Below are 12,918 nucleotides of genomic sequence, written 5' to 3'. Positions count from 1 at the left end.
TCAGGCTGCCTCCTTAATTTCATTAACTTCACCACTACTATCCTGCCCTCAAATTCACTTGGGCTGTTTGTTTTACCTCATCCTTTCCCATCATCTGTGACCAAACACTCCTTTTAGATGACACAAGGATTGATTTTTCATTTCTAGTATGCTGCATTTGGTACTTGAGCTGTGTTTTTTGTCTATATTGAAGAAGCTGATTGCAGCTTGGATAATCTCTTTGTGGAGCACCTGAAGTTTGTCAATGGCAGTGATCCTCAGCTTCCAATTGCCCATTCTCTATAGCATCTCTGTGTCCTTCTATACTTTTTCGTTGAGGTCCAATTTATGATTGAGGAACAGAACCGTATCCTTCATCTGGGCATTTTGTAGCCTTTGGGACAAGCCTATTGAACCCACCATTTTCAGCTATGTTTAATTCTCTGTATCAGAATCTGTCAATTGTACTTCGCCTTTCCTCTCTTCACTGACTCGCCTGAACTGCAAAGCATTTCCTGCATGCACCTTTTGGCTTCAGATCTGAACAATAGCTCTGACTTATATTTAAACATTTTTACATGTTCCACCTTTACATCACTCCACCTGCTTTTATTAAAAATCAACCACATGGCTCCTTAAACAACAGAATCACTATGGTAACCCTGGTTTCACCTTTGTTTCCCTTCCCTCTTTTGAAGGGTTTTCAATATGAAACATTAACTCTGTTTCTCTTGCTCAGCATTTTCAGTTTTTATCTCAGATTTTCAACACCTGTTTTTTTTTTTTTAAAGATATTTCTTCTGTTTTGCATGAACTGAGAGTGATTTGCCATGAATTATCTGAAGTAATTTAATCAGTAAAGTTGAAGACATTATTTTTTCTAAGTGATATTTTTTTTATGGTTATCTTTGAATGCATTATTATTTGTGGGTATTATGACTGAATAATTCTTGTTTATGAATGTCAAGTTGTGGAATGGAGACTGTACATAATCATTATAGAATACGTCTATTCTCAACAGGTCAATTGGCAGATTGTTGAAAGTATAGAGTTGGTTAATGATGGCTCTGGTTTAGGATTTGGAATTGTAGGTGGAAGAACAACCGGTGTTGTTGTGAAGACCATTTTGCCTGGAGGAGTTGCTGACAGGGTAAGGAGCTAAATATACCATCAGTTGCATAATGTATTATGTCATTTCATCAATCCTGTTCGAATCTGCAGTGTTTAACAATTGGGATGATAACTGAGAGAATATTGTTCATTTTTCAGTAATCACAACGATTATTCACTCAGGAGTACTACTTCAGGGTGTTTGTTCAAGGTGCCATAAAAAATCCTGTCTATCACAGAGCTGCCCATATCCTATAGATGGTAAAAAGTAAAGCATCCACTAAACTCAATGTTCTTGATCCTATATCTTGGTTGCTAATTGTGTGTAAGTGCGGGCATAGAATATGAAAGCAATAATTGGTCATACAGTTGTTTGCTAATCCTTGTGCAAACCTTTAAGGGCCTGTCCCACTTGGGTGTCATTTGCGTGTCATTTACGCGACATCCTAAAAATTAGTTGGCGCGTCGTGACACGCGCATGACATACATGATGCGCGCATGGCGCGTGGTGGCTTATGCAGCGGCAGCGCGCGGCGCCCCAGGATTTTGGGATGCTCAAAATCCTCGCGCGCCACCTGCGTGACGTGCAAATGACGCCCAAGTGGGATAGGTCCTTTACTCTGAGTGATTGCTTTGAGGATGATAAGTGCATGTATGACATTTAGAGTCATGCAACACGGAAACAGGCTCTTTGGTCTAACTCATCCTATTTTGACCTAGATGCCCCATTTAAGCTGGTTCCATTTGCCTGTATTTGGCCCCATAACCTTCTAAATGTGTCTTTTAAATGTGTAAGAAGGAACTGCAGATGCTGGTTTAAACCGAAGAAGGACACAAAAAGCTGGAGTAACTCAACGGGTCAGGCAGCATCTCTGGAGAGAAGGAATGGGTGACGTTTCGGGTCGAAACCCTTCTTCAGACTAGTTAGGGAATAGGGTAACGAGAGACATAGATGATGATGTGAAGAGATAAAGAACAATGAATGAAAGATATTCAAAAAAGTAACAAAAGGAAACAGGCCAGTGTAAGCTTTTTGTAGGGTGAAAATGAGAAGCTAGTGTGACGGGTGGAGGAGGGGTACAGAGAGAGGGAATGCCGGGGTTACCTGAAGTGAGAGAAATCAATATTAATACCACTGGGCTGTAAGCTGCCCAAGCGAAATATGAGATGCTGTTCCTCCAATTTGCATTTATCTTCACTCTGACAATGGAGGAGAAGAGGCCAGAAAGGTCTGTGTAGGAATAGGAAAGAGAATTGAAGTGTCCAGCAAATGATGCTGCTGCTGCTGCCCCGTATCTCACCTCCAGCCCCCCACGGGCCTCCAACAGGGACTCCGCCGACCCTCACCTCTCCACCGCCCACCAGCGGGCCGGAGCCGTCGCCTCACCTGTTCCAGGCTCAGCACCAGGTCCATAGTCTCCACGATGCAGACTCTGACAGCACGTGGTCTGAATCTGCTGTGTCCTACTGCTCCTCCCCCTCCTACAGGGAACCTCAGTAATGATGGTTGTTCTCCTTTCCCCTCTTAACCAGGTTACCCCGACCGCACCCCACCCATTCAATAGTCCTCACGATCCCCTCCTCTCTGAACACCCACCATGCATCCCACCAAATCTCACCTCTCCTTTTATTTCCCGCTCCTCCTCTGACCTCAACCCCCACCCTTGTCGTGTCTTCACCATCCCCCCTGACCTCTCCCTTTCTGATATGGAACGGTCTTTCCTCAATAGAGGCCTTGCCTTTGTTCCCCTCTGCCCCCACCTCAACGAGTTCCGGGTCCGCCACGACGTAGAGCTTTTCTTCCATCGCCTCCGTGCGTTTTTCTCAGGGAAGGAGTCCTCACCGCCCAGTGATGAGCCCTTCTCCCATCTCCTCCGGTCCCCCTCCTCTTGGATTTCCCAGTGCGGCCTTCTACCCTCTCTGGACCTCTATTTCTAACTGCTGGCGTGACATCAACCATTTCAACTTTTCCATTCCCTTTACCTACTCCAACTTTATCCCCTCTGAACATACAGCCCTCCACTCATTCTGCAGCAACTCTGACATTATAATCAAACCCGCTGACAAGGGAGGTGCCGTGGTAGTCTGGCGCTCTACCGGGCTGAGGCCAGGCAACAACTGTCAGCCACCTCCTCCTACTTATCCTTGGACCATGATCCCACAGATGAGCACCAGGCCTTAATCTCAAACACCATTACTGATTTCATCACTTCTGGCTGTCTGCCCCCCCCCACAGCCTCCAACCTTATCGTTTCCTAGCCCCGCACAGCCCATTGTTACCTTCTCCCCAAAATCCACAAACACAACTGCCCTGGCAGACCCATTGTTTCTGCCTGCTTCTGTCCCATGTAAATGATTTCCACCTCGACTCCATCCTATCCCCCCCCCCTGGTCCAATCTCTCCCGACCTATGTCCAAGATACCTCACATGCACTTCGTTTCTTTGATGACTTCTGCTTTCCGAGCATCCACTCCCTCATCTATGGACGTTCAGTCACTCTACACCTCTATCCTCCACCAGAAAGGCCTTAAAGCCCTCCGTTTCTTCCTCGACCGCAGAACCATCCAGTTTCCCTCGACTAAAACTATACTCTGCCTAATGGAACTGGTCCTCACCCTCAACAACTTCTCCTTTGACTCCTTCCACTTCCTCCAAATTCAAGGCATAGCTATCGGCACCCGCATGGACCGCAGCTATGCCTGCCTCTTTGTAGGGTACATTGAATAATCCCTTTTCCAGGCGTACACTGGCTCTATTTCCGAACTCTATCTCCGTTACATTGATGACTGCATCGGTGCTACCTCCCGCACCCATACAGAACTCATGGACTTCATCAACTTCACCACCAATTTTCATCCTGCAATCAAATTTATTTGGATCATCTCCGACACCTCCCTCCCCTTTCTTGATCTCACAGTCTCCATCACAGGAAATAGATGATTGACTGACGTCTATTACAAACCCACTGACTCCCATAACTATCTTGAATACACTTTTTTCCACCCTGCTTCCTGCAAAGACTCTATCCCCATTCCCAATGCCTCCGTCTATGCCGCATCTCCATCCAAGCTGAAGTGTTCCATACTGGAACATCTGAGATGTCCTAATTCTTTCGGAAATGGGGATTCCCCTATTCCATCATAGATGAGGCCTTCACTCGTGTCTCCTCGGTACCTCACAGCTCTGCCCTTGGTTCCCCTCCCCCTAGTTGCAACAGAGATAGAGCCCCCCTAGTCGTTACCTTCCACCCCATCAGCCGTCCCATACAACACAATCCTACAAAATTTCCGCCACCTCCAATGGGATCCCACCACTAGCCACACTTTCCCATCTCCACCCCTTTCCTCCTTCCGCAGAGACCGTTCCCTCCGCAACTCCCTGGTTGACTCATCCCTTCCCACCCAAGCCACCCGCTCCCCAGGTACCCTCCCCTGCAACCACTGTAGATGCAACACCTGTTACTATACCTCCTCCCTCGACTCTGTCCAGGGACCCCCACAGTCCTTTCAGGTTAGGCAGAGGTTCATTTGCACCTCCTCCAACCTCATCTACTGTAACCGTTGTTGAAGATGTGGACTTGTACATCGGCGAGACCAAACGCAGACTGGGTGATAGTTTTGCGGAACACCTTCGCTCAGCCCGCCTGAACCAACCTGATCTCCTAGTTGCTGGACACTTTAATTCTCCTTCCAATTCCTACACAGACCTTTCTGTCCTAGGTCTCCTCCATTGTCAGAGTGAGGCTAAACGCAAATTGGAGGAACAGCATCTCATATTTCGCTTGGGCAGTTTACAGCCCAGTGGTATGAATATTGAGTTATCTCATTTCATGTAGCCCCAGCATTCCCTCTCTATGCCTCCCCCTCCCTAGTCGCACTCGCTGCTCATTTTCACCCAACAAACAACTTACAAAGAGCTCTGTTTCCTTTTGTTACTTTTTACATATCTTTCATTCATTGTTCTTTATCTCTTCACAACACAGTCAATATCTCTCGTTTCCCTTATCCCTAACCAGTCTGAAGAAAGGTCTTGACCCGAAACGTCATCCATTCCTTCTTTCCAGAGATGCTGCCTGTCCCGCTGAGTTACTCCAACTTTTTGTGTCATTCTTCAAGTGTCTTTTAAATACCATTGTACCGGCCTCTTCTGGCAGCTCGTTCCATACACCCACTGAGTGGAAAAAGTTGCTCCTCGGATTTAAAGTTCTGGACTGCCCACTGATTATAGCTCAGGCCCTTGATTCCTGGCAACGTCCTTGTAAATCGTCTCTGCATATTTTCCAGCTTAATGACATCCTTCCTATAACAAGGTGACCAACAATGAACAAAGTACTTCAAATGTGCATGGACAGCTATACGCAATGAGTGGGCAGGCTAGGACCACTCTAGGTCCTTAAAGACTTAAGGGCGGCAGATGGCACAATGGGCTAAGTGTTCGGCTGGCGACCGGAAGGTAGCCGGTTCGAATCCCGCTTGGAGTGCATACTGTCGTTGTGTCCTTGGGCAAGACACTTCACCCACCTTTGCCTGTGTGTGAATGTGTGTGAGTGATTGGTGGTGGTCGGAGGGGCCGTAGGCGCAGATTAGCAGCCACGCTTCCGTCAGTCTGCCCCAGGGCTGCTGTGGCTACAGAAGTAGCTCACCACCACCGAGTGTGACTGAGGAGTGAATGAATAATGCGATGTAAAGCGCATTGAGTATCTAGAAAGGCGCTATATAAATCACATCCATTATTATTATTATTATTAAATCTTTTAAGTCTTGTACAACTTTCTCCCTGCATGTTAGGCGATGTCCATCTACATCAAGAGCTGTCCAATTGTTTCCTATTACCGATGCAATGCTCTCCAACCACTTTTGATCAGAAAATTATTTTCGGTATCATTTCTGATCTTTGCCATGCTTTTAAAACATGAGTCTCCTTGCATCAATATGCTTGTGCATTTTGACAAATGTTTCTAGTTGCATTTACTTCCCTTTTCTTTATAGCCAATGCTATAGTTTTCTTCACATGTATTCAACGTTAAAATGCAGGAAACTCCCAACATTCAAATGTTATTGCATTATTTAGTTCTGACATTGTCGACCTCCATAAATGTAATCTAAATTTGATAATTGACATTTTCCTCCAATAACGTTTTCACAGCTAACATCCTGAACTTGTATATATACTCTGCAAATTTGAACCATATTTCTCTTTACTACTTGTCAGCTTTATTTCGGCTTTTGTGCTAGCTGCCATCTCTAACCACAGGCATTGACCATTGTCCTTTTCTGGGGACCTTTCTATTCTTTTGTTTGCCTTCATTTTCACAATGGTTTTGTTTACCTGATGGTGACGGTACATTCACTCGCACTAATTCATTTGTTTAAATGTGTGCACATTTTATGCTTTTATTTCACATCTGATTGTTAGAATGATTGCATTTTTTGTTTTATCATCAACTTGCTTGTCCTTTCATTTTCAAGTAGTCTAAATTATGGTTTATCATATCTCCACAACTTTAATGTAGACATATCTATATTGTAGACAAGTTGGAAAAATCTTTTAGTCATTCGATATGCCTACATCATAATATTAATCCCTCTATTTGTATTTAAAGGATGGCCGACTTCAAAGTGGGGATCATATTCTCAAGATAGGAGATACAGACCTCATGGGGATGGGTAGTGAACAAGTGGCACAAGTGCTACGGCAGTGTGGAAATCGTGTTAAATTGGTAATCGCACGAGGGGCTATAGAAGATTCCTTGGCTGCTGCCCCCCAAGGACTTCCTGCTCTACCATCTGTACCACCGGTAGCAGAAGAGGCAAGTAATTGTACCTGTGATCCCCCGAATAATGGAGCAGGACAATAATTTTACACTTCGTAGTTTTTGACTACAGGGCTTCCAAGTGGAAATTTTAATAATGATAATAATAATAATAACAAATACTTTATTAATCCCCTTATTCAGGGGACATTCAGATGGCCTTGCAGCACACAAATAAAAATACAACATAGCATTAAAGAAGAAGTTTAACATTAAAACATAAAAACATCCCCCCACAATGGTTCCCACTGTGAGGGAAGGCACAAAGTCCAGTCCCCATCCCCATGTCCACCCATAGTCGGGCCTTGAGGCCTCCACAGTCGCTGCTACGGAGGCCTGATGTTCCAGGCCGTTCTCACCGGGTGATGGTGCTCCGGCGTCGGGAGAACCCTCTCAGCGGCTTGGGGTGCCAGGAACTTACCGGAGACCGCGACTTCCAAGCCAACAGGCCGCGCTGGATGGAGCTCCACCACTGGCGATCTCGGCGAGAGATCCCAGGCTCCGCGATGTTAAAGTCAGCGCTGCCGCCCTCTGCTGGCCGCTCCACAGTCCCGCAGCTCCGCGATGTTTAATCGGCGGTCTCAGCTCACCGGAGTTCCAGCGCAGTGTAGGTTACTGTCTCTTATCTCTTGTTCACGATGTTTGACTGAATAATTTCAGCATGATATTTTATTTGGCAAAGTTAGAACTGGTTTACTTAGAGCAAAACATAGTATGCTAGTACAATCTTTGTTTCTTTTTCAGCCTGAACCAGCTTTCTCTCAGCATGTCGATGGAGAAGTATTTGATGTGGAACTTACAAAAGATGTTCATGGGCTAGGCATAACTATTGCTGGTTATGTTGGAGACACAAATCAAGGTATTAGGAGAGATTTTCTGAACTCAAGTATTTTTCTTTACATTTTACTTTAGTTAGAGGAACATTTCAGTTTTTAATTTGTCACAAAATCTGAAATTGTATTTAACATCTTAGATGTATTTGTGGTTAATTTTAGTGAGGAAGGATTGTTGCTTTAATCAGGTGCATCCATATTAGGCTGGGTCATTGTTTCCCATGACTCGGATGTAACATTTAGTAACTTTGTATATTTTCAGTTGCTGTCATAATTCCTGACAGCCATAATTGCAGAGGATGTCTTGATATCATGGTCTTGTGACATTAAACGTGAAATTCAATTGATTTCAGATTTGGATATTACTTACAGAAATGGAATGGTCATCTGAAAATTCACTGAACCTTCCATACCTACTTCAGAATTTATTTTCCTGCTTAAGTCTACATTTCTGCCTAAATATTGACAAAGCTGGTTAACCTGACAGAGTTGCATGTTTGTTGTGTTACATGGTAATATCCATTCTGCAGCTCACCCTTTCAGTGAGCAGGCATGTACACCGGCTGACAAGCTTAATACTAGCTGTAATATTTTATAAAATATGATAAATTGTAATTCTTATTGAAAATGAAACTAGGGATTACAATTATTGTTAGCTTTTAGTTTACCCTGCAATCTGCCATTGAAATTGCACTTTTCCTAAATTGGGCATATTAATGCACTGTAATTTAGATCTTAAAACAGGATAAGAAATTTGAACTCTCAGGATTTCCCAATACCATTAATGAGTCTGGCAAATGTTTCCATTGATTTGCTTTTGACATTGTGGTTTGAATATTGCGGTTTTAATACCACCAGGGGCGCCGGGGAGATGGCCAGCCCTGCCGTCAGTCTGTCGTTTTTTTCAACTTTTTGTTATTTTTAGTGTTTTTAAAAAGTTTGATTTAATGTACTTCGGTTTGTTTTATGTGGGGGGAGGGGGGGAGGGGATCGGGGAAACTTTTTTTTAGGTTCTTACCTTCCCAGAGATGCCATAATTTTATGGATCACATTCTCCGGATTCTGCGGCCTACCATCGCTGGAGCTGGAAGCCGCCTCGGACTGTTGTGAGCCCCACCGTGGGGCGCGGACTTAACATCGGAGCGGATCCCTTGCCTGGGATCGCTCCTACCGCGGTCTGCGGACTTACCATCAAGGGCTCGCAGTCTCGGGAGAGGCAAGTCGGGAGCTCCAACGCCGCAGAAGGTTCGACCAGCCCTGACGCGAGGTTCGATCGCCCGGCGCGGGGGTGCTGACAATTCCCCGATGCAGGAGCTGAAAGCCTCGACGCGGAGGGCCCGAACGCCACCGGCTACGGGAGTCAAGATCATCCCGTTAACGGGGGCTCGAGGCCCCCAACCAAGGAAGAACTAAGGGAAGGACTTGAACTTTATTTTGCCTTCCATCCCCGATCCAGGACAACACAACCCTGATTGGACTGATCCAGGATGGGGAGGAATCTGCCTACAGACAGGAAGTGTCACAGCTGGCGTCCTGGTGCCGTAGCAACAACATAGAAACACAGAAAATAGGTGCAGGAGTAGGCCATTCGGCCCTTCGAGCCTGCACCGCCATTCAATATGATCATGGTTGATCATCCAACTCAGTATCCTATACCTACCTTCTCTCAACCTAGAGCTCAATGCTCTTAAGACAGTGGAATTGACTGTAGACTTTAGGAGAGCTCCCCCTCCCCTCACCCCACTCACCATCAACAACATCACAGTCACATCTGTGAAGTCTTTTAAGTTCCTGGGAACCATCATCTCCAAGGACGTTAAGTGGGAGGCTACCATCAACTCCACAGTCAAAAACACACAACATAGGATGTACTTCTTACAGCAGCTGAGGAAGCACAATCTGCCACAGGCAATGATGGTCCAATTCTACACGGCCATCGTAGAGTCTGTTCTCACATTCTCCATCATGGTCTGGTTTGGCTCAGCCACCAAGCACAACACCTGGAGGCTGCTGCGAATCGTCCGATCAGCAGAGAAGATTATTGACTGCAACCTTCCCTCCATTGATGAACTGTACACTGCAAGGGCCAGGAAGCGTGCAGGCAAGATCATCTCTGACCCCTCTCACCCTGGCCACAAACTCTTTGAATCACTTCCCTCTGGAAGGCGACTCCAGACTGTCAAAGCTGCCACAGCCAGACATAAAAACAGTTTTTATCCACGAGTAGTTGCTCTACTCAACAGCCAAAAATCTGTAGCCTCCCTTTGATCCGGTATTTTGTTGGTTCACATGCTTGATCAATGGTGTTTTATCATTAATGTTTTATTATTATTAATGTTTAGTGTTTTATGAGTCATTCGTAACTGTCATTGTCTGTCATGTTGTTACTTGTGGGCGGAGCACCAAGGCAAATTCCTTGAATGTGAATACTTGGCCAATAAACTTACTCATCACAGTGAGGAATGTGTAGGAGTCACTGTGGTGGATGTTCATGTTAAAATGTGTTTTTGAGTGTTGCTTTTAATTGTATGACTGACCTGGCCAGTGAAATTACTCGTATATTGCAAAACATACTTGGCGAATAAATTCTGATTCTGATATTATTTGTTGAGCATTAAATTAAATCTAAGATAGACACAAAATGCTGGAGTATCTCAGCGGGACAGGCAGTATCTCTAGAGAGAAGGAATGGGTGCCGTTTTGGGTCAAGACCCTTCTTCAGACAGATCAAGCAGCTTCTCTCCAGAGATGCTGCCTGTCCCGCTGAGTTACTCTAGCATTTTGTGTCTATCTTCAATTTAAACCAGCATCTGCAGTTCTTTCCTACACATATTAAATCTACCTTTGCTACAAGAGCATGCATGATAATGTCCTGAGTGATGTCAAAATTACTACATAATTTCCTTTTGTCACAAAGTAACAATTAAAGTGAAGAAAACATAATTAAGTCAACTTATGTAATGTTGATACTATTCATTTAGTAATTCACAAAGTGATTTTCGAACAACAAGAAGGAAATGAAAATGGGGACAGAATTATTTACCATCATTGTTCTTTTATATTCACTTATTTTGATGTGTTCGCATTGAAATGTTATTCTAACAGTTTGTATTTCTTTGATACCATTTGGTGCTTATTAAGAAAGAAGACTGGAAAATATGTTTGAAAAATGATGTTACCAATTTACTTGTTACTGACAATTTAGCTTTTTGGTATTTTATATTAAAATCCTTCCACAGCTAATAGTGAAATAATATTTTTTGCCTGTTGCACAAGACAGAGCTGAATAATTTTACATTATTTGAAATTGGTCCTGTATGCAATGAACCAGTAATTAGCTGTCACAGTTGTATAAATGTTGATCGGCTTTGGAATTGCCTAAAGAAGAAATATATCTGCAGATTTGTATGCGTATGTTTACTCTTGCAGAGCCTTCTGGCATCTTTGTGAAAAGCATCACTCAGGGAAGTGCAGTTGAGCAGGATGGAAGAATACATGTTGGGGACCAGATAATAGCTGTAAGTATAATCTGAAATAACAACCCAAATGGAGAAACAGATTGAAATGGATCATCCACTTCGAGCCTCTTGGTAAACACATTTGAAATGTTTCTGCCTGGTCTTGGACTTGTGATAGACTCTGACAAATGATAATGGCAATGTTAATGAAACTGTTACCTTCTATTAGTTGTTTGATTACCCACCATCATGCTCATTTTAGATGTGGCAGGATTATAAGGCTTTATCCTGGCACATTGTTCAGGATAGCTATTACATGCTGCCGCCTGTTTATGAGCAACACGTAGTCTAGCTTCACTAAGTTTACACTTCCTCCTTGAGTATGAAGATAGACACAGAAAGCTGGAGTAACTCAGCAGGGCAGGCAGCATCTCTGGAGAGAAGGAATGGGTGACCTTTCGGGTCAAGACCCTTCTTCAAACGTCTCGACCTGAAACGTCACCCATTCCTTCTCTCCAGATATGTTGCCTGTCCTGCTGAGTTACTCCAGCTTTTAGTGTCTATCTTCGGTTTAAACCAGCATCTGCAGCTCCTTCCTACACATTTCCTCGTTGAGTATGTTTGGTATGTTTCCTGGGAAGTTCTATACTCAGTGATTCTGAGATCCCTACCCATCAATATCTTTGAGGCTACCATTGACCACAAGTTTAGCTGGATGAGCCTCTTGAATACCGTGGCTACGCAAGTCCTTGCGCCAACTACAAAGCACAAGAAAATATTATGACAGAATACCGATCACATGTTTGCATGAATGTAGCTCGAACAATTATTAATTAGTTTGATACCATCCGAAACAACAGAACCCAATTGATTTGCCGTAGACCATAATGTTTGGGACACAACAATGTAATTCATGGACATCATCAGTTGCTGGGTGTCTTCTCTGGTGATGCTCTGCCAGGCCTGTAAGTTTCCAAAGGTGATGGAATGACTGGAGGAAAGACTAAGTGCTGAGAGCTCTCTTATACCTGCATATGGAGGCAATTAAACACACCTGAGCAATTACAAAGACCTGTGAAGCCATGTGTCCCAAACATTATAGTGCCCTGAAATGGGGGGACTATATATAAACACAGCTGTAATTTCTACATAGTGAAACCAAAATGTATAAAAGTGGCCTTTAATAAAATCTGACAATGTGCACTTTAACCACATGTGGTTTTTTCTATTACAAATCTCAAATTGTGGAGTACAGAGGCAAATAAATAAATGATGGATCTTTGTCCCAAACATTATGGAGGGCACTGTATAATCAAGACTGCTGAGGACAGTGAAAAGTGCTCCCGAACATCTCCACATGGAATTACTACATTTAGCATAAGTATAAATCACCTTTCCACACTGGCCAAGGGTCATAATAGTGATATGTTATATCTAATAGGACTTTAAGAATACCTTCATTGAAAGGTGTATAGCATGCCAAGAAGGTCATTCACCATTTTTTCAATGCTTGGTTTTTGCATTCACTCTAAAATAGTAAATCCTGCAGTGGGAACTCAGATTTTTGTCATACAAATTAATCTTGAGGCCAACCCAGCTCAGACAATGGGCAACACTGCTTACATATGCAGTGTCCAATTGGACCTTAAGGATTTGACATCCCTTTGTAATCAGCCCTCCACTGCATTGCAGTGACTGATAAGGAATCACACCCATTGAGTGCAG

The 12,918-nt window shown here is 43.8% G+C and overlaps 1 protein-coding gene across 12 annotated transcripts in view; it reads left to right on the top strand.

The window, feature by feature from the left end:
• mpdz (multiple PDZ domain crumbs cell polarity complex component) overlaps positions 1 to 12,918 on the top strand; it is a 171,451-nt gene that overhangs the window by 33,961 nt on the left and 124,572 nt on the right. For all 12 annotated transcript variants that reach the window (XM_033018014.1, XM_033018012.1, XM_033018007.1 and 9 more), the window contains 4 exons: positions 1,001 to 1,129; positions 6,693 to 6,899; positions 7,647 to 7,761; positions 11,165 to 11,253. In XM_033018014.1, coding sequence (XP_032873905.1) covers positions 1,001 to 1,129; positions 6,693 to 6,899; positions 7,647 to 7,761; positions 11,165 to 11,253 — 540 coding nt within the window. The remainder of the gene's footprint in view (positions 1 to 1,000; positions 1,130 to 6,692; positions 6,900 to 7,646; positions 7,762 to 11,164; positions 11,254 to 12,918) is intronic.

This window comes from Amblyraja radiata, chromosome 3 (genome assembly GCF_010909765.2).
Source record: "Amblyraja radiata isolate CabotCenter1 chromosome 3, sAmbRad1.1.pri, whole genome shotgun sequence".
Classification (NCBI taxonomy): Eukaryota; Metazoa; Chordata; class Chondrichthyes; order Rajiformes; family Rajidae; genus Amblyraja; species Amblyraja radiata.
Note: the sequence above shows the minus strand (reverse complement) of the source record. Positions and strands in the feature narration are given on the sequence as shown.